General features: G+C 35.1%; 1 protein-coding gene across 3 annotated transcripts in view; it reads right to left on the bottom strand.

Moving 5' to 3' along the window:
* Nucleotides 1-4108: 4108 nt before the first annotated feature.
* LOC121866518 (gamma-glutamylcyclotransferase-like) overlaps nt 4109-22433 on the bottom strand; it is a 43434-nt gene continuing 25109 nt past the window's right edge. For all 3 annotated transcript variants that reach the window (XM_042366294.1, XM_042366302.1, XM_042366287.1), the window contains exons 2-3: nt 20431-20718; nt 4109-4981 (exon numbers count right to left, since the gene is read on the bottom strand). In XM_042366294.1, the coding sequence (XP_042222228.1) occupies nt 4844-4981; nt 20431-20673 (381 nt within the window). In that variant the 5' untranslated portion in view covers nt 20674-20718 and the 3' untranslated portion in view covers nt 4109-4843. The remainder of the gene's footprint in view (nt 4982-20430; nt 20719-22433) is intronic.

Genomic DNA, 22433 nt, shown 5'->3' with positions numbered 1-22433 from the left:
ACCCTCCCCCCACCCCCCACCAATCCTCCATTCAAGAGTTTTTAACATTTAGTATTAAATAATACCTCAGATTAAAGTTAGGATAATATAATTGACATTGCTGGATTCCTTGTAAGACCAGGAATATTTTGAATATAAATGTCATATATTTGGACAAAAGATAACATACTTACTCAGATTAAACATTTTATCTAAAAATTGTATGTTTAATGCAAAAAATATGTTGTTTATATTCAAAATGATCACCAAATTATAAGAATTCCAGCAATGTAAATTATATTCTGACCGGGTAATTTGTATGAATTTTATGAGCTAAAACAAATATCTTCAGTTAAAAAAAAAAATAATTCTTCACCAGGTAACAGATGGTCGGTCGGTCGGTCCCTCCCTCTCCCTCCCCCCCCACCAACCGTCCCAAGGAGATGTGTGGGATAACCACTAAATTTTAATAAATAATACCTCAAACTAAAGTTAGGATAATATAATTGACATTGCTGGATTCCTTGTAAGACCAGGAATATTTTGAATATAAATGTCATATATTTTGGACAAAAGATAACATAATTACCTAGAGAACAATTTTTATCTAAAAATTGTATGTTTAATGCAAAATATATGTTGTTTATATTCAAAATGATCACCAAATTATAAGAATTCCAGCAATGTAAATTATATTCTGGCTGGGTAATTTGTATGAATTTTATGAGCTAAAACAGGCAGTCAGGCAAGGTGGCGGGTGGGGGGTGGTGCGAATCTAAAAATAGCTCTCGAGCCGGACACTCACCGCGTATATGATGAAAAATGCCGCGTTAAGTGAAAGTTCAGCTTTGGCAAGGCACCGCGTATATGCGAAAACGCGTTAAGTGAAAGCGCGTTAAGCGGGGTAATACTGTATACCCAAAATTACGAGGTGAACAATAACATACCTCACAGCTCAGCCTCACCTGCTCTGAATGCTAATGGATGTTGAGTCGGTCAGTTGGCGACTCCCCAACACAATTACGTGCCATCCCACAGATATTATTCCTCATTATCCCTTATTTAGGATACTATTTTTTGTTTTCTTCGCTAAGCAAATATTTCACTTAGTAATCTGTTTTTCAGGAACGCATTACCAATCACAAAATGATGGATACCTGTACAGTATTTGGTAAAATTCAAAATGTGAGAGAAATTTTGAAATATTATAATAAATAAATAAATAAATAAATATATATATATATATATATATATATATATATATATATATATATATATATATATATATATATATATATATATATATATATATATATATATATATATATATATATACTGTATATATATAGTATATATAGTATATATATATATATATATATATATATATATATATATATATATATATATATATATATATATATATTTCATGTAACCACAATGAAAACGTGGATACATAGTCTTGATAGGTCATTAGGAAAAATGGAAACAACGGAGTTGCCTCGGAAGATGTCTTGAATAAAAGACGAAGCTAAGGTAATTCCGTTGTTTCCATTTTCCGCAGGATTTTATCAAGATATATATATATATATATATATATATAGTATATATATATATATATATATATATATATATATATATATATATATATATATATATATATATACAGTGACCCCTCATTTAACGAACACCTCGGTTAACGTAATTTCGATTAACGAACTGCCTTCCATAAGGATCTTCAATTCGTTTAACGAAAAATAATTCGGTTAACGAAGTTCTTACGAACCGACCTCAACATGTTTTCGCTTGCACTGACTGGGCAACCAGCTTTATTATCAGTCCGCCAATACATTAATCGGTTCTAGGGCTTAAATTCCTTACTATTTTAGTAAATATCAAGAAGTTTATACTATTCAATAATTTTAAAAGTTTAATATTCAATTTTTTTGTCATTTTAACAATTATTGAACATAATTGAAGGTAAAGTGACTAGTTTAATGCGCGGCATCCAGCCTCTTAACACAACAAACAGGAGTTAGTCTCTCTCTGTTTTCACTGGAGGTAACATCTTGCTTGAGACTCTCTTCAACTAAACGCTTTTTTTCTGTGTTTCCAAGCAAATTATTGGTCATTTTGAAATATATTTTACATATTGACAATATATAATAAAGTGCAGTGTTGATTTAAAGAAAATAATCTTGAATTACACCAAGAGAGCTAAAATTTTATGGGTGAAATGGCGCCATGGGGTGACTTCTTCCACCCCAATGCCTTCTCTTCTTCCTTCTCCTCCACCCCCATTCTAAATCCCATCATCATCATCATCCAGGAGCCTTCTACATACACACCTCAAAGTAAGTGAACTTTTCTACCATTTTTGTTGAATTTAGGAAATTTTCGGTGAGCTGGAATCAATTACCCAAAAACCTATTGAAACAATGGTTTCGGTTAACGAACGACCTTCTGGAACGGATTGAGTTCGTTAACGGAGGGGTCACTGTATTACAATTTTCATAATATTTGTTAAAAATTTGAATTACGAGATAATTACGAATATGTATGATCTGTGTTAGACCTATCAGACAGTCAGTCAGGGTCTATGGTCTACTGCACAAGTTTCTTCCATTTGTCTTAACATTGTTGCCCAGTGTTTGAGCCTTTATGGCTCAACCATGTCAATATTGTTACCGGATATTATTGTCCACTCTGTACCTGTATTTTTATGGTTAAATAAACTGTTTAAATATCAATATTAATCTCAACAGAACTTAGAAACATTTAATTTTCATTGGGGTAGATAATGGAAAAGTACCATTGTTTTGTTTGTTTTTCACTCGAGAGAAGGCGTCCTTTATAATTCGTAAAATCTCATATTTCGTAAGGGCTAAAGCCCCTATTACTTAAAATTATAGGGGTTTTAATGTATCTACCCAAAAATTAGTTGAAAAATAATCATAACACCTCACAGACTAACTTGGCAACAATGCCGCCAATGATGTTCACAGATGTAAATGTGAAAAGAAAATTATCTTCAAATCTTCATTTGCATCAGGTATTTAAAGATATGTTGCAAGTACAACCTTAATAGACAGAAACGCTTGTAAGAATTCAGAAATAGTTACTGCTTAGCTCTGAAGACTTGGTGCCCGCAGTACGGGTGCTAATCACCACTGGTTATCATCATCGGTAGTTATATATCCAGCTTTTGTATTTACAATAATTCTTTTTTAAATAATTAAAAGTAATAATAATGTGTTTAAGTAAACAATAACATTCTAATTCTAGAGCTGGGTCAGCAACCCCAAGTCCAAGAAGGGCTAAAATCTTCAAAATGGTAAAAAAAAAAAAGCAATGCTTCTGGAGCCACAGTGTAACTAAATGTAAATTGAAACAGTGTAAAACTCTTCTACTTCCATATAGAGTTGTAAGACGTTCAAGCAGCCAACTCCTACTAAGCTGTCAGACTGTGTTGTGAAGGAGGTCTGAAAACAGTACATACTGTACTGTACAGTACTGTACTGACAATTAACGACTTCCAGAAACTCGGGGAAACTGTTGGAGGTTTAAGCCCTTTGCCATTAATTTGTTGACAATTTTCACTCCAAAGGTCATCATTTGTGTGAACTCTGGTGGAAAAGACTGTGAACACAGTACAGTACACCTTTTACTTTTACCTTTATCCTCTTTGCCACTGATTGGCTCGTTAGCCACTTGGGTGGTTAGTCATGTCTATGTTATGCACTGTTGGCAAGTACTGGGCATGCACTGGCACCTGAATGTGTCTGAACCTGCTCCAGTGCTGGTCAAGTCTGGTCTTGAAACAGCTCACACTCGGTGCCATCACAACACTCTCTGGCAGGTTGTTCCAAGAGTTCACAATTCTCACCTGAAAAAGTTTGCCCTCACAAATTTCTGGATTTGTAGCTTCTTCAACCTTGAGCTATGACCCCTTGTGGAGAGGGCATCTGCCAGCTCCAGGTATGGACACTCGACTGAGTAGTGCCCTCTGAGATACTTGTAAACCTCAATCACATGACATCACATAATGATCCCGTTCTTATTTTCTTTAAATAGAGAAACAAAACTCTTGTATGGGACATACAATCAGTAACAACAGAAATAATGTGGCTGGTTTGTATTTCATTTGTTTTTGAACAAGTGATATAATAATTGATGAAAAAATATCTTTATCCCTCATTTGACCAGTGAGGGGGAGCATGTCAATGAGCTCTTCTTGGGGCCTTCAGAATTCCATACTTGCCGAGAAAGACAAGTGTGCAATGTCATCAATATTACAAGATTGGTCACATGGAATAGAAAAGTCCTGGGTTGAATTGACACACAATCATAAGCGTAAAGGTGAGGTGGTATTACCTTGACATATACAGTATCTCTTTATTTTTTTTTGCTATCTATGTGCAAACTAGCTGCTGAACAAGTACTGGTAATTCTGCATAGATATATATCACTTGTGTGCAGGCAAACAAGCATGTGCACACACAAACACAGACACAAATGAGATACAGAGGGCTGGTAAAGGAAAGGTAAATAATATTAGGGCATGGCTGAGAAGATTTAACTCAGTAAGCAATAAATAGCTGTTAATATAATAGCTTTGCTATAAACCAATACTGTATATGGTACACACTAGGAAACATATTGTCCTCTACAGTCTAAATCATGAATCACAGAGTTAGATACAAACCCGTTACTAATGATCAAGTGTGCAGTTAAGTTTGTGGCTGTACTGTACTGTATATAGTGTATTAATTAAAACATTTCTACATTTGAACCCTATACCACAGATAACAGTCCAGTGGAGAAATCTGTGTTAAGGACATTGTTGTTCTTTCAATTGTCAGTTTACTTACATGTCCAACTTAGCCATGTCTTCATTGCCAATTTCCCAGAGCACACCATACAAGTGGTTGCCTGGATCTTCTACAATAGTGGCTGCAGATCCCTGCCAACGCTGACTAAAATAATTAAAGTCCAACCGATAGCCCTGTAAATGTAAAATCCAGTTAGATTTATAATAGGTAAAACCTTGATATATATATATATATATATATATATATATATATATATATATATATATATATATATATATATATATATATATATATATATATATATATATATATATATATATATATATATATATATATATATATATATATATATATATATATATATATATATATATATATATATATATATATATATATATATATATATATATATATATATATATATATATATATACAGTCGACCCTCATTAATTCGGACCCCTTTAATCCGGATTTTGGATAAATCGGACGAAATCTGAACTGTCCATATCAAACTTCTGGTTCTGGGATTGTCCCAGTTGCAATTGGGGTTGCAATTTCAAATTCTGTGTCACTACTAAGAAATAACAAAGTCCCTGGTGCATTCTAAGATTAAGAGAAAACGGACGACTCAGGCGTCCTCAAGTGAGAGAAAACGGACTCCTATGACGGGGCACTCAAATAAAGAGACATGGCTACATGTTTTGTGGACTAGCCACTGTACAGTATCCTTTTCATCACTTTGTAATAAACCTCGTTATGCATATGTGTTTCTGATAATTATCATAACATTATATATTTATATATTTAGCGGTTGTACAAACACAAGGCCTCACACATGCCATTCAGACTGACAGACTTGACAAGTTTTACCAACCATAAAGACAGTTGAAGCTTTAAACATCACTCGCAATGGATCTTGAATATTCCAACTGTAATCAGACATACCTAAGTTGCCTCAACAATTGCAACCCCAGTGGGAATATCAAATTCTGTGTCACTACTAAGATATAGCAGTCTCTGGTGCACTCTAAGATTAAGAGAAAACGGACGACTCAGGAGTGCTGAAGTGAGAGAAAACGGACTCCTATGACGGGGCACTCAAATAATCATACACATAGCTGTATAATGCAATTTTAACCCCTAAATCGGTTAATTCGGACAATCGGCTAAAACGGACACCCTTCCCCCTCCTATTAGTCCGTTTTAACGAGGGTTGACTGTATATACATATATATATATATATATATATATATATATATATATATATATATATATATATATATATATATATATATATATATATATATATATATATATATACACACCTAGACCCCGACTTACGACTACGTGGACATACGACCGTCGGGACTTACGACCGCTGCAGTTGTGACCATTTTTTCTTTTCTTTTCTTTTCTTCAAATGACCCACGCATTTTCTATACCGAAACGTTTCCAGTTAATGTAGTCTCCATGTATAATTAGAAAATTATGGGGGCCCCATGTGCATTCAGCTGACTACATTAAAGGTAAGTGCTCAGTCACACTGTAACCATTCCTTAATTATTTATTACTTTCACTGTACTGTATCCATTCATCATTATTCATTACTTTTACTGTACTGTATTTCATTGTAGATTTTTTATCTATGTCGGACTTAAGACCTGGATTTGGGTCCCTAACCCCGTCGTAAGTCGGGGTCTAGGTGTGTGTGTAATATATATATATATATATATATATATATATATATATATATATATATATATATATATATATATATATATATATAGAGCGGATCCTCTGAATATTCCTACTCTTGAACGGTTTCACTACTCTCACAAATTAAGGAATGCTATACTTGACAGAACTCCTACAGCGAACATTATTTAAAAAAATAATTTTTTTTTTTTACTAATTTATTGTTTTTATTACAAGAATTAATGATATTCTTTATTTCAGGGGTTTAGATGCATATGTATGCACTTTTTACAATTTTTTATTATATTTGTCAGTGTTAAGTGGTTATATTTGGGGGCCTGGAACGGATTAATCCTATAACGAATGAATGCTATAACGAACAAGGTTCTAGAACCAATTAGATTCGTTATAGCATACCCCACTGTAAATACATATACAGTAGTACCCCGATTTACGCGGTCAATTGAACCCACAGAGTACCGCTGAAAGTGAAAACCGCGTAAAGTGAACAACAGAACATATGTGATTAATTCCAATAGAGACTGGCCCGACCCCCAAACTCCACTTTTTCCGACACAATACCTATGTTGTAGTAAAAAATAACATCTAAATTTTATTACTCTCACAATTAATATTTAAGAGAAATACAGTCGCCAGGTTAATGTCCATTCAAATAATGGACTCAAATCCCCCCCCCCCACCACTTCCCAGCTCACTGGCCCCTACCTCTCTGAGAAATGATTGGGTGAAACACTAGATTTTAACATTTAGTTATAAATAATACCTCAGACTAAAGTTAGGATAATATAATTGACATTTCTGGATTCCTTGCAGGTCAGAGAATATTTTGAATGTAAACTTCATATATTTTGCACAAAAGATAAAATACTTGCTTTGTGTAAACCAAATTATTACATTAGATCTAAAATTTGTATGTCTAATGCAAAATACATGATGTTTATATTCAAAATGATCATCATATTGTAAGAATTCCAGCAATGTAAATTATATTCTGGTCCAGTAATTTGTATGAATTTTATGAGGTAAAACAAATATCTTCAGTTAGTAAAAAAAAAAAATATTCTTCACGACACTATCTGTCAATCAAAGTACCCCAACTTGCCTCCCCCCCTCTACCAACCACGCCACATGGTCGGTCGGTCCCAACCCTCCCCCCCACCCCCCACCTTCCCTCCCTACCAGAGAAATGTTGGGTGAAAATACTAAATTTTAACTTTTAATAATAAATAATACCGAGCGGTAAGGTTGCGCAGTGCATGTCTCTGTTGCGTTATCACTGACGTTATATGACGTATCGGACTGTGATAAGCCATGCATTCCTACCCCCCTCTGCTGCTAGCTGTAATTGGTTTAATGTAATATGACATGTCCACCCAGGGAGGGAGGGAGGGAGAGAGGGAGGGAGGAAAGACGACGCTTGACCTAGCCGCGGCAGTTTCATCCCTCAAGGCCACACCGTGTATACGTGCATCCATTGCTCTGTGAAATGGCTTCCGCCGGACCACCACCGCCACCAGAGAGAAACCTTTCCTTACCTGGACCCAGCCGCCCTAAGCCAAAGAAGACACGACATTCCTTAAGCTACGAAGTGAAATACCAGATCGTTCAAGATTTGGAGAAAGGAACACGTCAAGCTGATCTCGTGCGCCAGCATGGAGTGAACAAATCTACGATTCGTGCTATTAAGAAAGATGCAGCCAAGACCAAAGAGCCCATGACAATCACAAAGTCTGCAGGTGCTTCAATGATGAAGTATTCCCAGAACAAGGTGCTGCTAAAGGTGGAAAATTTGCTGGTGAGTTACTTGATTCGTCAGGCGTGACGCAACATGTCGGTGGACACGAGATCCGTTCAAGAGTACGCACGTGAACTGTACGCAGCAGTGTCACGTAAGATGGGAATTGCAGAGCCCAAACCCTTCAATGCTTCCTCTGGTTGGCTGCATAGGTTTAAGAAGAGGAACAAAATCACCAACATCAACATTGGTGGTGAAGAAGCGAATGCTGACCGTGTGGTTGCTAGAGATTTTCCTCCGTTCTTACGTGAGGTTATGGAGGAAGGGCAGTTCACTGACGACCAGGTGTTCAACATGGACGAATCCGGCCTTTTTTGGAAAAAGCTGCCTACCAAGACCTTCGTTGTCCAGTCTGCCAGCAAGGTTCGGCGTCGGAAGTTGCAGAAGGAGCGCATCACCGTCCTCTTTACCACCAATGCCTCCGGTACCTGTAAACCAAAGTTATCGGTGATTCACACAGCCCGCACGCCGCACGCCTACAAGAATATGGACATGAACAAGCTTAATGTCCACTGGCTAACCGCACGTAAGGCATGGATGTTCTCTGCTCTGTCCCTCTCCTGGTTTGACTACTGTTTCGTTCCAGACGTCAAGAAATTCTGCGAGCAACAGAATGTTCCATTCAACATTTTGTTGCTCCTTGACAACGCACCAGGACACTCGCCCCTACTTATGGATCGTCACCCCAACGTAAAAGTGGTCTTCCTTCCTCCCAACACTACGTCATTAATCCAGCCCATGGAACAGGAGTTAATCTGCAATGTTAAAGCTGCATACTCGGCAAAGAAATTCAAGCTCCTGAACGACTCTACCAACACCAAGGATGAGTTGCGTAAGCTGGGTGACACCGACAGCGAGAGTAAAAGCGACGAGGACAAGGAACAAGAGGTGGTGACTCAAGAAGTTCTCGTCAAACAGTTTTGGAAGAAATTTAACGTCAAACAAGCTGTAGATTTCTTGGTGGAGGCATGGGATCAGCTGTCTATTGCTACGATTCATCACGCATGGAGGCATGTGTTGCATGGCATACCAGGTGAGAGGAGGAGTCAACCTGTGACTGGTGAGGTTCAGACTGTTGCAGTAGCAGTGGACCTTGCCAGAGAAGCTGCGCACAGTATTACAGCTGAAGGCTTCTCCGACACAACCAACGAAGACATCATGGAGGAGATCAGAGATCCTGAAATGACTGCCGACGAGATGTTGGAAGATGATCACGTCAGTGAAGAGGAAGATGGTGGTTCAATCTCCAAAGAACACAAGTTAACGCATAGTCATATTAAGGGTGCCATCGAGTGTGCAGAAGAATTGAAGCTCTTCCTTTCCAACGACAATGACGATGACCGCTATGAAGTCTTCCATACCCGGCTGGTGCAGGCTATGGAGCCGTACATCAAGGTGTATCAAGACAACATCAACACTAGCCGTCAAAAAAGCATTACCGAGTTCTTCGCCCGCAACCCACCACTGCCAGCCAGAGCCAGTGACAGTGAAGGTGACTTTGAGGGATTTGTCAGGGAAGCCCTGACAACTGTAACTGATAGTGATGCACCTTGTAATGGTGATTCACCTAAGGGCCAGTAATCTGCCCTCTGCCTCGGAACCAGCCTCCATCCCCGTATGCCGACCCATCTCTTCCTCTAAAGTAAGTGTTACACCTAACTTTTAGTTTTTCTAACCTAACCTTTATTTTTCCTAACCTAACCTCTTCTATATTACTTGTTTGTTCATACCATCATAAAGTTAAGATAAAATTTTTACTACAACATAGTTGTGTGTCGTCAAAAAGTGGAGTTTGGGGGTCGGGCCAGTCTCTATTGGAATTAATCCCATATGTTCTGTTGTTCCATTTACGCGGATTTCACTTACCGCGGTACCCTGTGGGTTCAATTGACCGCGTAAATCGGGGTAAAACTGTGTGTGTGTGTGTGTGTGTATATATATATATATATATGTATATACAGTCAACCCTCTGTTTACGCGGTTAATGTAACCCACAGGGTACCGCGGAAAGTGAGAAACGCGTAAAGTGAATAACATAACATATGGGATTAAATGAAATAGAGACCAGCTGACCCCCAAACTCCACTTTTTCCAACACAATACCTATGTTCTAGTAAAAATAACAACTTAATTTTATGATGGTACATGCACACAATTAATACTTAAGAGAAATAGAGAAATACAGTCGCCAAGTTAATGTCCATTCAAATAATGGACTCAACTCCCTCCCCCTCTTCTCACACTACACTCGTGGCTCTTCGCTCTCTGAGAAATTTTTGGGGGAAAACCAGGTATAGTAATAAATAATACCTCAAAGTAAAGTTAGGATAATATAATTGACATTGCTGGATTCCTTGTAAGACCACAAATATTTTGAATATAAATGTCATATATTTTGCACAAAAGATAACATATTTACTCAGAGTAAACATTAAATCTAAAATTTGTATGTCTAATGCAAAATCTATGATGTTTATATTCAAAATGATCATCAAATTGTAAGAATTCCAGCAATGTAAATTATATTCTGGCCGGGTAATTTGTATGAATTTTATGAGCTAAAACAAATATCTTCAGTTAATAAAAAAAAAATATTCTTCACGACACTATCTGTCAAAGTACCCCACCTTGCCTCCCCCCCTCTTCCAACCGGGCCAGATGGTCGGTCCGTCCCAACCCTCCCCCCCACCCCCAATCAATCCTCCCTTCAAGAGAAAGGTTGGGTGAAAAAACTAGATTTTAACAATTAGTATTAAATAATACCTCAGATTAAAGTTAGGATAATATAATTGACATTGCTGAATTCCTTGTAAAACCAGGAATATTTTGAATATAAATGTCATATATTTTGCACAAAAGATAACATATTTACTCAGAGTAAACATTATATCTAAAATTTGTATGTCTAATGCAAAATATATGATGTTTATATTCAAAATGATCATCAAATTATAAGAATTCCAGCAATGGAAATTATATTCTGGCCGGGTAATTTGCATGAATTTTATGAGCTAAAACAATATCTTCAGTTAATAAAAAAAAAATATTCTTCACACCCTGGTGCCAGGTGGTCGGTCGCCGGTCCCTCCCTCCCTCCCTCCCACCCCCCACCATCCCTCCCTACCAGATGAATGTGTGGGAATACCAGACTGTTTACCTTTTTAGTAATAAATAATAAATCAGACTAAAGTTAGGATAATATAATTGACATTGCTGGATTCCTTGTAAGACCAGGAATATTGTGAATATAAATGTCATATATTTTGCACAAAAGATAACATATTTACTCAGAGTAAACATTATATCTAAAATTTGTATGTCTAATGCAAAATCTATGATGTTTATATTCAAAATGATCATCAAATTGTAAGAATTCCAGCAATGTAAACTATATTCTGGCCGGATAATTTATATGAATTTTATGAGCTAAATAAAAAAATTATACTTCACCCGTGTAAAGGGGTACACCCACCGCGGAATGTGAGCATCCTGGGTTCTGGCAGGGCACCGTGTAAACGTGGAAACGCGGAATGTGGGACCACGTAAAGTCAGGGTTGACTGTATGTATGTATGTATGTATGTATGTATGTATGTATGTATGTATGTATGTATGTATGTATATATATATATATATATATATATATATATATATATATATATATATATATATATATATATATATATATATATATATATATATATATATATATATATATATATATATATATATATATATATATATATATATATATATATATATGCAAGTAAATCACTGTAGGTGCGCGTCATCTAGGTATATGCTGATAACCACAAGGAAAGAAAACACGAATTCCAAGCGCTTTCGTGTAATTCACATCTTCAGGGGTGAGTACAGACTAGCTAGTTTTACCGTATACGCGGTGCCTCGCCAGAGCCGAACTTTCACTTAACGCGGGTTTTCTCCACGTATACCCGGTGAGTGTCCGGCTCGAGAGCTATTTTTAGATTCGCCCTACCCCCCACCAAGCCTGACTGCCTGTTTTAGCTCATAAAATTCATACAAATTACCAGGCCAGAATATAATTTACATGGCTGGAATTCTTACAATATGATGATCATTTTGAATATAAACATCATCGATTTTGCATTAGACATACAAATTTTAGATATAATGTTTACTCTGAGTAAATATGTTATTTTTTGTGCAAAATATATGACATTTGTATTCAAAATATTCCTGGGCTTACAAGGAATCCAGCAATGTCAATTATATTATCCTAACTTTAGTTTGAGGTATTATTTATTACTAAAAAGGTAAATATTCTGGTTTTCCCACACATCTGGTAGGGACGGTTGGTGGGGGGTGGGGGGTGGGGGGAGGGAGGGTCCGACTGACCATCTGTTACCTTGTGAAGAATATTTTTGTTTTTTTATTAACTGAAGATATTTGTTTTAGCTCATAAATTCATACAAATTACCCGGTCAGAATATAATTTACATTGCTGGAATTCTTATAATTTGATGATCATTTTGAATATAAACTTCAGAGATTTTGCATTAGACATACAAATTTTAGATGTAATATTTACTCTGAGTAAATATGTTATCTTTTGTGCAAAATATATGACATTAATATTCAAAATATTCCTGGTCTTACAAGGAATCCAGCAATGTCAATTATATTATCCTAACTTTAATCTGAGGTATTATTTAATACTTAATGTTAAAATTTATTTTTTTCACCCAACATCTCTTGAAGGGAGGATTGGTGGGGGGTGGGGGGGAGGGTTGGGACTGACCGCTCGGTTGGAAGAGGGGGAAGGCAAGGTGGGGTACTTTGATTGACAGATAGTGTCGTGAAGAATATTTTTTTTTTTATTAACTGAAGATATTTGTTTTAGCTCATAAAATTCATACAAATTACCCGGCCAGAATATAATTTACATTGCTGGAATTCTTACAATTTGGTGATCATTTTGAATATAAACATCATAGATTTTGCATTAGACATACAAATTTTAGATCTAATGTAAGTATTTTGTTTACTCTGAGTAAATATGTTATCTTATGTGCAAAATATATGACATTTATATTCAAAATATTCCTGGTCTTACAAGGAATCCAGCAATGTTAATTGTATTATCCTAACTTTAGTTTGAGGTATTATTTATTAAAATTTAGTGGTTTTCCCCCAAAAATTTCTCAGAGAGGGAAGAGCCAGCAGTGTAGTGTGAGAAGAGGGGGAGGGAGTTGAGTCCATTATTTGAATGGACATTAACTTGGCGACTGTATTTCTCTATTTCTCTTAAGTATTAATTGTGTGCATGTACCATCATAAAATTAAGATGTTATTTTTACTACAACATAGTTATGTGTCTTCAAAAAGTGGAGTTTGGGGGTCGGGCCGGTTTCTATTGGAATTAATCCCATATGTTCTATTGTTCACTTAACGCGGATTTCACTTAACACGGTACCCTGTGGGTTTTATTGACCGCGTTAAGCGGGGTACTACTGTGTGTGTGTGTGTCTTAAATAAAGACGAAAGCTAAGGTACTCCGTTGTTTCCATTTTCCCGTGTGATTTTATCAAGATATATATATATATATATATATATATATATATATATATATATATATATATATATATATATATATATATATATATATATATATATATATATATATATATATATATATATATATATATACAGTATTAAACTGCTTAACAAGGTTTCACTTTCCGCGATTTCTCATTTACGCGGTACCTTGCCAGAACCGGACTTTCACTTTCTGCGGCGCATCTACTCATATACGCGGTGAAGTATAATTTTTTTTATTTTTTTTTATTTAGCTCATAAAATTCATACAAATAACCCAGCCAGAATATAATTTACATTGCTGGAATTCTTACAATATGATGATCATTTTGAATATAAACATCATGGATTTTGCATTAGATATAAAATTTTTAGATCTTACGTAATAATTTGGTTTACACAAAGCAACTATTTTATCTTTTGTGCAAAATATATGAAGTTTACATTCAAAATATTCCCTGACCTGCAAGGAATCCAGAAATGTCAATTATATTATCCTAACTTTAGTCCGAGTTATTATTTATTACTAAAAATGTAAATTACTATTTTCTCCCAAAGCTTCTCTGGTAGGGAGGGACGGACCCAGCTAGGGCGGAGTAATTTGATTGACAGATAGTGTCCTTGAAGAATATTTCTTTGTTTATTTACTGAAGATATATGTTTTAGCTCATAAAATTCATACAAATTACCCGGCCAGAATATAATTTACATTGCTGGAATTCTTACAATATGATGATCATTTTGAATATAAACATCAAGGATTTTGCATTAGACATACAAATTTTAGATCTAATGTAATAATTTGGTTTACAAAAAGCAAATATTTTATCCTTTGTGCAAAATATATTTAATTTACATTCAAAATATTCCCTGACCTGCAAGGAATCCAGAAATACCAACTATATTATCCTAACTTTAGTCTGAGGTATTATTTATTACTAAACATTAAAATCTAGTGTTTCACCCAATCATTTCTCAGACAGGTAGGGGCCAGTGAGCTCGGAAGAGGGGGTGGGGATTTGAATCCATTATTTGAATGGACATTAACCTGGCGACTGCATTTCTCTTAAATATTAATTGTGTAAGCATACCATCATAAAATGTAGATGTTATTTTTACTACAACATAGGTATTGTGTCGGAAAAATTGGAGTTTGGGGGTCGGGCCACTCTCTATTGGAATTAATCCCATATGTTCTGTTGTTCACTTTACGCGGTTTTCACTTTACGCGGTACCCTGCAGGTTCAATTGACCACGTAAATCGGGGTACTACTGCATATATATATATATATATATATATACACAGTATTACCCCGCCTAACGCGGTTTCACTTAACGCGTTTTATCATATACGCGGTGCCTCGCCAGAGCTGAACTTTCACTTAACATGGATTTTTTCCACATATACGCGGTGAGTGTCCGGCTCGAGACGCTATTTTTATATTTGCCCCACCCGCCACCCTGCCTGACTGCCTGTTTTAGCTCATAAAATTCATACAAATTACCCGGCCAGAATATAATTTACATTGCTGGAATTCTTATAATTTGGTGATCATTTTGAATATAAACATCATATATTTTGCATTAGACATACAAATTTTAGATAAAATTTTTTCTCTGAGTAACTATGTTATCTTTTGTGCAAAATATATGACATTTATATTCAAAATATTCCTGGTCTTACAAGGAATCCAGCAATGTCAATTATATTATCCTAACTTTAGTTTGAGGTATTATTTATTACAAAAAAGTAAAAATTTATTTTTTTCACCCACCCTTTCTCTTGAAGGGAGGATTGGTGGGGGGTGGGGGGGAGGGTTGGGACTGACCGCGCTGTTGGAAGAGGGGGGAGGCAAGGTGGGGTACTTTGATAGACAGATAGTGTCATGAAGATTATTTTTTTTTTTATTAACTGAAGATATTTGTTTTAGCTCATAAAATTCATACAAATTACCCGGCCAGAATATAATTTACATTGCTGGAATTCTTACAATTTGGTGACCATTTAGAATATAAACATCATATATTTTGCATTAGACATACAAATTTTAGATAAAATGTTTAATCTGAGTAAATATGTTATCTTTTGTGAAAAATATATGACATTTATATTCAAAATATTCCTGGTCTTACAAGGAATCCAGCAATGTCAATTATATTATCCTAACTTTAGTTTGAGGTATTATTTATTACTATACCTGGTTTTCCCCCCAAAATTTCTCAGAGGGAAGAGCCAGCAGTGTAGTGTGAGAAGAGGGGGGAGGGAGTCGTGTCCATTATTTGAATGGACATTAACTTGGCGACTGTATTTCTCTATTTCTCTTAAGTATTAATTGTGTGCATGTACCATCATAAAATTAAGATGTTATTTTTACTAGAACATAGGTATTGTGTTGGAAAAAGTGGAGTTTGGAGGTCAGCTGGTCTCTCTTTCATTTAATCCCATATGTTATGTTATTCACTTTACGCGTTTCTCACTTTCCGCGGTACCCTGTGGGTTACATTAACCGCGTAAAGTGAGGGTTGACTGTATATATATATATATATATATATATATATATATATATATATATATATATATATATATAGGTATATATATATATATAGATATATGTATATATATATATATATATATATATATATATATATATATATATATATATATATATATATATATATATATATATATATATATATATATATATATATATATATATATATATATATATAATATATATATATATATATATATATATATATACACAATGAACCCTCACTTTATGTGGTGAATTGAACCCACGGAGGCCCGCGTAAAGCGAGAAACGCGTAAAGTGTACAACATAACATATGGGATTAAATGAAATAGAGACCGGCTGACCCCCCAAATCCACTTTTTCCGACACAATACCTATGTTCTACTAAAAATAACATCTTAATTTTATGATGATACATGCACACAATTAATATTTAAGAGAAATAGAGAAATACAGTCGCCAAGTTAATGTCCATTCAAATAATGGACTCAACTCGCTCCCCCTCTTCTCACAGTCGCTGGCTCTTCCCTCTCTGAGAAATGTTTGGGGGAAAACTACTAGATTTCGAGGTATAGTAATAAATAATACCTCAAACTAAGGTTACGATAATATAATTGACATTGCTGGATTCCTTGTAAGACCAGGAATATTTTGAATATAAATGTCATATATTTTCCACAAAAGATAACATATTTACTCAGAGTAAACAAAATACTTACATTAGATCTAAAATTTGTATGTCTAATGCAAAATCTATGATGTTTATATTCAAAATGATCATCAAATTGTAAGAATTCCAGCAATGTTAATTATATTCTGGCCCGGTAAAGTATAATTTTTTTTTTTTTAGCTCATAAAATTCATACAAATTACCCGGCCAGAATATAATTTACATTGCTGGAATTCTTACAATATGATGATCATTTTGAATATAAACGTCATGGATTTTGCATTAGACAACAAATCTTAGATCTAATGTAATAATTTGGTTTACACAAAGCAAATATTTTATCGTTTGTGCAAAATATAGGAAGTTTACATTCAAAATATTCCCTGACCTGCAAGGAATCCAGAAATGTCAATTATATTATCCTAACTTTAGTCTGAGTTATTATTTATTACTAAAAATGTAAATATACTATCTTCTCCCAAACGTTTCTCTGGTAGGGAGGGAAGGTGGGGGGTGGGGGGTAGGAAGGGAGGGACCGACCCAGCTAGGGCGGAGGTGGGGTATTTTGATTGACAGATAGTGTCCTTAAAGAATATTTCTTTGTTTATTTACTGAAATATTTGTTTCAGCTCATAAAATTCATACAAATTACTCGGCCAGAATATAATTTACATTGCTGGAATTCTTACAATATGATGATCATTTTGAATATAAACATCATGGATTTTGCATTAGACATACAAATTTTAGATCTAATGTAATAATTTGGTTTACACAAAGCAAATATTTTATCTTTTGTGCAAAATATATGAAGTTTACATTCAAAATATTCCCTGACCTGCAAGGAATCCAGAAATGTCAATTATATTATCCAACTTTAGTCTGAGGTATTATTTATTACTAAACGTTAAAATCTAGTTTTTTCACCCAAACATTTCTCAGAGAGGTAGGAGCTAGTGAGCTGGAAAGAGGGGGGGGGGGGATTTGAGTCCATTATTTGAATGGACATGAACCGGGCGACTGTATTTCTCTTAAATATTAATTGTGTGAGCATACCATCATAAAATTTAGATGTTATTTTTACTACAACATAGGTATTGTGTCGGAAAAAGTGGAGTTAGGGGGTCGGGCCAGTCTCAATTGGAATTAATCCCATTTGTTCTGTTGTTCACTTTACGCGGTTTTCGTTTTCCGCGGTACCCTGTGGGTTCAATTGACCGCGTAAATCGGGGTACTACTGTACATGAATATATAACAAATTTCAAAACTGCTATGCTAGAAATAAGAAACTCGAAGTACTGTGAGAATCCTTCAAAGACGCTCATGGCTGAAGCAAAGGAAGTATGTGACTGTTTATGTGTTGATATAGTGGAGAGATATTCTTTCACTAAACAATTAGTAGCTGCTAAATTATTCAACAAGAAAAGCTTCACTAGTTTTAAGAATAAACTGCCTACAGAAGAGATAGGATTGACCACTAAAGCATATCCCATGAGTGACAAAGAAAAATTTGAAACTGAACTTAGAGTATTCTACAGTAGGTCCGATATGCATGAATATTGCAGGTTAATTAACCTGCTGAAATTTATCTTGGAAAATAATTTAGATGGTGTTCTCAGTGAGATTACGAAACTAATAAAAATCCTCTTGACAATTCCTATGACTACATCAGAGACTGAATGCTGCTTTTCAACATTAAAAAGAATAAAAACTTTTCTGAGGAGCGCTATGAATCAGGAAAGGCTAAATGCATTTGCAATGATTTCAATGGAGAAATTTTTTTTAACGGTCATCCAAACTCAATGAGAAAGTTGTTGACCTTTTTGCTCAAAAGAAAACAAGCAGCACCCCCATGAATTAGAGTCACGAGCCGCCACTGATCATGAGCTGTATGTATGTTTCTTGTTTCATATGGAACATACTGTATGAGTCACTGCACAGGTAGTAAAGTGTGCCTAAGTACAGTCAACCCTCACTTTACGCGGTTAATGTAACCCACAGGGTACCACGGAAAGTGAGAAACGCGTAATGTGAATAACATAACATATGGGATTAAATGAAATAGAGACCAGCTGACCCCCAAACTCCACTTTTTCCAACACAATACCTATGTTCTAGTAAAAATAACATCTTAATTTTATGATGGTACATGCACACAATTAATACTTAAGAGAAATAGAGAAATACAGTCGCCAAGTTAATGTCCATTCAAATAATGGACTCGACTCCCTCCCCCTCTTTTCACACTACACTCGCTGGCTCTTCCCTCTGTGAGAAATTTTCGGGGGAAAACCAGGTATAGTAATAAATAATACCTCAAACTAAAGTTAGGATAATATAATTGACATTGCTAGATTCCTTGTAAGACCAGGAATATTTTGAATATAAATGTCATATATTTTTCACAAAAGATAACATATTTACTCAGAGTAAACATTACATCTAAAATTTGTATGTCTAATGCAAAATCTATGATGTTTATATTCAAAATGATCATCAAATTGTAAGAATTCCAGCAATGTAAATTATATTCTGGCCGGGTAATTTGTATGAATTTTATGAGCTAAAACAAATATCTTCAGTTAATAAAAAAAAAATATTCTTCGCACATGCCAGGTGGTCGGTCGCCGGTCCCTCCCTACCAGATAAATGTGTGGGAATACCAGACTGTTTACCTTTTTAGTAATAAATAATAAATCAGACTAAAGTTAGGATAATATAATTGACATTGCTGGATTCCTTGTAAGACCAGGAATATTTTGAATATAAATGTCATATATTTTGCACAAAAGATAACATATTTACTCAGAGTAAACATTATATCTAAAATTTGTATGTCTAATGCAAAATCTATGATGTTTATATTCAAAATGATCATCAAATTGTAAGAATTCCAGCAATGTAAATTATATTCTGGCCGGATAATTTGTATGAATTTTATGAGCTAAATAAAAAAATTATACTGTACTTCACCCGCGTAAAGGGGTACACCCACCGCGGAATGTGAGCATCCTGGGTTCTGGCAGGGCACCGTGTAAACGCGGAATGTGGGACCGCGTAAAGTGAGGGTTGACTGTACTCAGTAATGTAATCTCTCAAGAAGTTATGTGCATGATCACATGCACAAAGTTCATGAACACCTAATGTACATAATGGATATTTTAAGTGCATAGAGGGACTTTCATGCAAGAGCAGACTTTGAGAAGTGGCAATGAAAAAAAGTTGCCAAGTACGAAAATGAAAGATGGACAACAAGAAAAGTAACATCATACAACTCCAAAGGCAAAATCTAGATACAATTTGAGCATAATTAACCACGAAACAATTCTCACCCAGAGCTTGCCGATATCGATCATCTTTGCAGAAGGATTGTTGATGTGGATACGTTCCTTAAGAAGGTTAGAGCCATACGCGAAGTAGAGGAAACAATTGCGAGAAGCCATTCTTGTAACAGGACTCACAGACATCTCTGGATGAAAACCATATGTTGCAATAAAGAAAGCTATTGCACAAACTATAAAAGCAGCTGCACCACGAAGAAAAGTTCCTGAAGTTTGTTCCCTTTGGGTTTCCATTCACTAAATTTCAGGAAACAAGAACTTTTATTTCAAACAAGGACTCTGCAAGATAAAAAAATAATGTTAACTACATGTGAAAATACACAACAGATAGTAAAATCTGAAAACAATAAAAAGGTATCCCCCTATTTTTGAGAGGCTTGTGTTCCTTCAAACCCTAACATATATTTATTTAACATAAATCGGGAGCCTTTTAACATGGGTTTAAATGGGATATATTCCTGGCCTGTCCGACACAGAAATGCATCACAGGTAAAGCTATCCTACACTAATTAAATAAATACAAAAAACATTAAACAACACTCACCACATTAATAATGACAAGCCTGCTGTTTAACCCATAGGTGGTCAATTAATTTAACCTAAGTCATGCCCAGATGGCCAAAGATTTTCTCACGTGCTTTTTGTTAGCTAAATCAACCCCAAATGACCCCCCAAAGTCACATGGTAACAGTGAAAAGCACACCGCACACGGGACACCGCCCGCTCCCGCAACCTCACACACACGCATAGCTCTCCCTCACTCAGTCAGTCTCGCTGTAACCACACTTGTGTTGACATCAGCATTGTAGTTGCAAAAATATTACATTTCCGTGAATGTATTATATCAAGCACAGTATGAATAGAATATCACTAATATAAGAGTATTTTAACCGAAAACTACTAAAAAAACGAGTAACATCTCTTGAACATCGGAAGATTAGGTAAAGTCTCTTGTTTTCGTCATGTATTTTATCCTAATTTACATTGAAATACATCACGTTTCAGCAAAAGTACTATTTATTTCTGAGAATATGGAAATGAAATATTTTGCTGAAATGACGTACGTATTACAGTGGAAAGTGACGAAAGCAATGACTCGCTTTCTTTCGCTCAAAAGATGTTACCGTAATCGCTTTTCGAATGGTTTTCAGTTAAAAAACTGTTGTATTACAATAATATTCTATCCTAATTCACTTGTGATGCAACAGTTTTTTAACTGAAAACCATTCGAAAAGCGATTACGGTAACATCTTTTGAACGAAAGAAAGCGAAAGTCATTGTTTTCGTCACGATTTTGTCCCACATTCCACTGTAATACTTACGTCATTTCAGCAAAAATATTTCATTTCTGTGAATGTAGCATATCAAGCACAGTATGAATATAATATCATTGTAATATAACAGTATTTTAACCGAAAACTATTAAAAAAACGAGTAACATCTCTTGAACATTGGAAGGTTAGGTGAAGTCTTTTGTTTTCGTCATGTATTTTATCCTATTTTACATTGAAATACATCACGTTTCAGCAAAATTACTATTTATTTCCAAGAATATATTCATTCAGGCGCAGTTTAGGTAAAATATACGTGTGATGTAACAATTTTTTAATTGAAAACGATTCGAAAAACACATACCCTCTAGCCCTGTTCAAGGAGAGGACTGGGAGAAGCTGTTTGGTGCTGCAGAGGATGGCAAGGAAAATGATTTGGATGGATTTTAATGAAAATATTCAGAAATATGGTATCGTAGTATTTATTCAAGGCAATTAGGATAGAATATTATTGTAATACAACAGTAGTGACGATGTGGAGGAGGCGGTGGGATAGAGCGGGGAGGAGGCGGAGGGATAGAGCGGGGACGAGTGGAGATGCCAGCCAGTACATTACGGGTGTATTAATTGTTTTTATAGCTATTTTTGCATTTTAATGTTAAATACTGTACATTACGTTTCAACAAAACTACCATTTATTTCTGAGAACATGGAAATGTAATA

This window comes from Homarus americanus, unplaced genomic scaffold (assembly GCF_018991925.1).
Source record: "Homarus americanus isolate GMGI-L3 unplaced genomic scaffold, GMGI_Hamer_2.0 scaffold32583, whole genome shotgun sequence".
Lineage (NCBI taxonomy): Eukaryota > Metazoa > Arthropoda > Malacostraca > Decapoda > Nephropidae > Homarus > Homarus americanus.
This window is presented reverse-complemented; position numbering and strand designations above follow the sequence as displayed.